Consider the following 4,339-nt stretch of genomic DNA (forward strand, 5'->3'; position numbering starts at 1 on the left):
GTTTTGGGTTAGAGGAAGAAACAACAAACTCCACAACCATCACCACCGCCGTACCAGCTTTCAAACCTCGCCAGCTCGTGAGAAAGGCGGACGCCTTAACGCTGATGGAAAAACCAGTAATCTATAGTCCACCTTCATTGGTTCTCTAGCACTAATAAGTTGGAGGGATTAGCTAGTTTTCCAAAACATGACATGCCAGAAATTCAAGAATCATCATCTCGATTTTAAGCAATTGGGCTTAGGCCCAGTCCGCTTTGCGACCCGACTTACTTTCTACCTATCCAAAATGAAGAGAGCTAACCTCTGCAGTCAAAAACGAAAGCGAGAGAAATGCTCTAGGTGAGTCTGCAGTAGCCAAAAACCAATCGCTTGAAGATGTCGGACGGTCTCTGCAGTCGGCCAAAGCAACAACTAGTTGTTTCCGAGTCTCTTGATTTAGAAGGTGTCATTGACGAGATCCTCTCACTGCTGCCGGCCAAATCTCTGCTCCGATTCCGGTGTGTATGCAAAGCATGGCAGGCCCTGATCTCCGATCCTTATTTCATCAGAGAACACCTCAGCTGCATCAACACCAACATCAGCACCAGCTACTCTCTCCTTATCAATGACGAAGAATGTTTCCGATCCGCAGAATGTGAAGCAATATTGGAGCCTGATAATCCTCTTTCGACCAGAAGGCTTGATTTTCCGGTACTTGATCCACCTATCGATGTTTCTGAAATAGATATCATTGGTAGTTGCAATGGCTTGATATGTCTGTTACTTGATTTTGATTGTAAAGGCTGCTTTATGTTATGGAACCCTTGTACTGGAGAATATCATGTGCTACCAAAACCTCCCTTTTATCCTTCCTATCCACGTTTTTGCGGGTTCGGCTATGATTCAACCACTGATGATTACAAACTTTTACTGGGTAGCTATTACTCTGCTAATGAGTTTGTTCTTGTCTTTACTCTCAAAACGGGTTCATGGAGGAAGCTTGAAGGGGTCAATAGCTATTTCGGGGTGGATACGATGGGGTATTGTAAAAAAGGGTGTTTAGTTAACGAAGCCCTCCATTGGGTACTGGCTGAACTGGATAAGTCGGATGACGACGTTGGTTATTTTGCTTCAAAAATAGTGTCGTTTGATTTAGCTGAGGAGACATTTCATGAGATTCCATTCCCGTACCCTCCCAATCCAGTAAACAGGCGCGAATGGAGTGAATTGATTGCTGCAGTTGGAATTCTCGATAATTGCCTAACCCTGGGCTTTCAATCCATCGATGCCTTAGCTGGCCGCAGTCTAAATATGTGGGTGATGAAGGACTATGGAGTTAAGGAATCTTGGACCGAAGTCGTAAACATCCCATCCGGGGTTATAGAAGGAGGGTATAAGTGCATTTCTCAGAATGGTGAAGCTTTGTTCCGTTTGAAAAATAGACACCCCTGGGGCCTGGTAATGTGTAATCCCATGGAGAAGACGTTTAAGATTTTGTTTGGACTTGATGATACAGCTACTTATGTAGAGAGTTTAGTTTCACCATTAATGGGCAGTACTAATGGTGCAAGCTTGTAAGACGAACATTGCTAGTCTCCTTCACTCTTTTCCTTCTGTTTGCGATGCTGAAGTAATGTCACATTTAGAGTTTCCTCTGCGTGAATGGCTTGAGTCTTGTGCCTTATCTGTTTGATATGAATACATGATCAACTCACATTTCACATATTGGTAGTTATCCCTGAAGACCTGCAGAATTCTAGTTCTTTTTCGATAATAGCAGAATTTCAGTTCAAGTGGCTTGGTTTAGAGTCATTACCTTTGAGTTGAAAAGTCCAACTGTAACCTGTGTTATAGATTGGATTGGTACTTCTTGATGCTGAAATTTTATGTTTTTGTGAATTGTGACTTCTCTTTATGCTTGGAATTCTTGGTGTCCTGGTTTATTGTTATTTTCATGCTTTTAAGCAGTAATGCTAAGTGTTCTTACTACTTTGTTTAGGTACAAATCTATCTTCTTACTACTTGGTTGAACCGCATAAATTTTTGAACGTGATATGCTACATGCTAATATTCATCAATATTCTGACAAAGATCGATTCCAGGGCTTATGGTCAATCCCTTGATCATTTCTGCCTAAAAAACCATTGTGATTGATCAATCAAATGCCTTATCTATGAACTTCACTTGTGTTGTAAGCTTATAGCCATTTACAAGACAATAACCCATATTTGCGTTTATATTTCCTGTGATTATACAATTTACTCCTGTTATAAGCCAAAGTCAGTCTGAGGGGAGGGGTGAGCTCCCCTCCTACCTGGTGTACAAAGGGAGAATCGACCATTTCACTTTAGCTATAAACATCATTAGTAGTGAATTTGTCACTGATGTTTCTGCATTCTTCATCAATGATCTGCAGTGTATCAGTGTATGCACTATTTGGTCCTGCTACATCAGTAGTTTGCAATAGACGAGGGTCATTGAATATAGCAAGTTCTAGGGTGATACTGGTCTGGTTTTGGAATTCAAATGCTCTTAGTAATGTTGCAGAAATCTTTCAAACCTGGAAGAGTTCAGGCCTACTACAACTTATGATGATTTCATAAGATCATAAGCTGTATCATAAGCCGTGCATATAGAGTTTACTTTTCAAATTTCGTACTTCAAATTGATCAATAATGTACTCCAAAAACATGTGCAGAATGACTCTGATCTAGAATTCTTGATAAATATAGGGGTCTGCTAACATTTTGTGAAGAGGTACCTGATTTTGTTGTGTGTGAGTCTGTGAGAGTCATAGCGCGCATTGATCTCCTCTCTGCTACTTGTCACTGGATCATCTTAGTCACGATTGAACAAGAAAAATTATTATATCTGCTCGACTTGTTTATCTATTTTATAATGAAATTATAGCAACTCATTAGCTTTACTAAGCATATTACCATTATAAGGAACCGAAAACTAATCAAACCTTGTTGAGCTTTAAACACATTCGTGCAAATGCTTTACACTTGGAAACTCATTGTGAGAACTTCTCATGAATGCGGACCGAAACATATCTTGAAGAAGTTTATGAGTCAATCTAGTGGTAGCTAAACAAGATATTTGGGACACCGACTCATACAAGTTTTAGCATGATCGTTTAGGTTATATATCCTAAAAGAGATATGATGATCCGAATTTTAAGAAATTCTCATGGACATTTTTTCTTTCACTCAAAACGAAAACATTTGGGAAGTAACAACACCATGAAACATGATGGTGACGCCATGGTGGTAAGTGGTAGATCCAAATTGACTTTGACATCACCCGAACACGAGTCCAAGGATCTAGAAGCTGTACGGTCGACCCCTCAAGCAATTTAGGTGCACTAGCCTTCCCATGATGTTTCATGGGATCTTGGACTTATCACTCGTTTTTGATAAAGTAGTCTGGGGTTCACATCCAAAACCAATTGGCAATGGGTGGAGTAGCCCAAACCCTTATGAACCCACAAGCAAGGTCCCATATTCCCGATGTGGAATTGATATCTCAACACGCCCTCGCACGTGTGGCGAATCTTCAAGCCATACACGTGGACAACTATTTGGGTGACGTGGAGTGCGTGTGACATTTGGGCTTCACACGTGGACGTGGGTAACCCGCTCTGATATCATGATAAAGTAGTTTGGCGTTCACATCCAAAACCAATTGGCAATGGATGAAGTAGCCCAAACCCTTATGAACCCACAGGCAAGGTCCCATATTCCCGATGTGAAATTGATATCTCAACAGTTTTGTAAAGCTTGCTTTTTAGCGAAGATAGTAGCGAGACCATCCTACTCTAAAGACAACACAAAAAACCTTCCATTCCTACATCGCATCAAGGTAATATTTGTGGACCTATCCATCTAGAGTGCGGACCATTTTGATATGGTTATGGTGGATGTTTCGACGCGTTGGTCACACATCGCACTATTGTCCACACTCAATGCTGCATATCTGCAACTCCTAGCACAGAGCTCACTACCCGGATTATGCGATTAACTCTATACTACTGGACAATGTTGGAAAGTTTACATCAAAAGTGACTTTTGATGATTATTGCATGTCTATCCATTGATGATTATTTGCTATCTCTCATTACTTTTACTGTTTTACAGTTTCTCTTGTTCAACCCAAGTACAGTTGATGGTAAAACAAGAAAATTCATGCTTCACCAATTAATTTCAAAATGAATAAACCAATGTAAATACCGCACCTCTTCATTTGGCGCCAAGTTCATTTCCTAAAACGCTCTCACAGCACCAAAGAGAGAGAAAGAGAACGAGAGCGACTGTACGAACAAATTTCTAGGGTTTGCTCTGCTGCGATCTTCAATCGG

The 4,339-nt window shown here is 40.7% G+C and overlaps 1 protein-coding gene across 1 annotated transcript; it reads left to right on the top strand.

The window, feature by feature from the left end:
- The first annotated feature begins 401 nt into the window (after positions 1 to 401).
- LOC101299601 (F-box protein CPR30-like) lies at positions 402 to 1,875 on the top strand. The gene is made up of 2 exons (XM_004303873.1): positions 402 to 690; positions 782 to 1,875. The coding sequence occupies exon 2, from the start codon at positions 790 to 792 to the stop codon at positions 1,555 to 1,557; it is 768 nt and encodes a 255-aa protein (XP_004303921.1). The 5' UTR covers positions 402 to 690; positions 782 to 789; the 3' UTR covers positions 1,558 to 1,875.
- The last annotated feature ends 2,464 nt before the right edge of the window (positions 1,876 to 4,339 follow it).

This window comes from Fragaria vesca, linkage group LG6 (genome assembly GCF_000184155.1).
Source record: "Fragaria vesca subsp. vesca linkage group LG6, FraVesHawaii_1.0, whole genome shotgun sequence".
NCBI lineage: Eukaryota > Viridiplantae > Streptophyta > Magnoliopsida > Rosales > Rosaceae > Fragaria > Fragaria vesca.

Bases quoted from the DNA above. Each gene is read 5' to 3' on its own strand.
- LOC101299601 (XM_004303873.1), top strand. From the start codon at position 790: ATGTTATGGAACCCTTGTACTGGAGAATATCATGTGCTACCAAAACCT.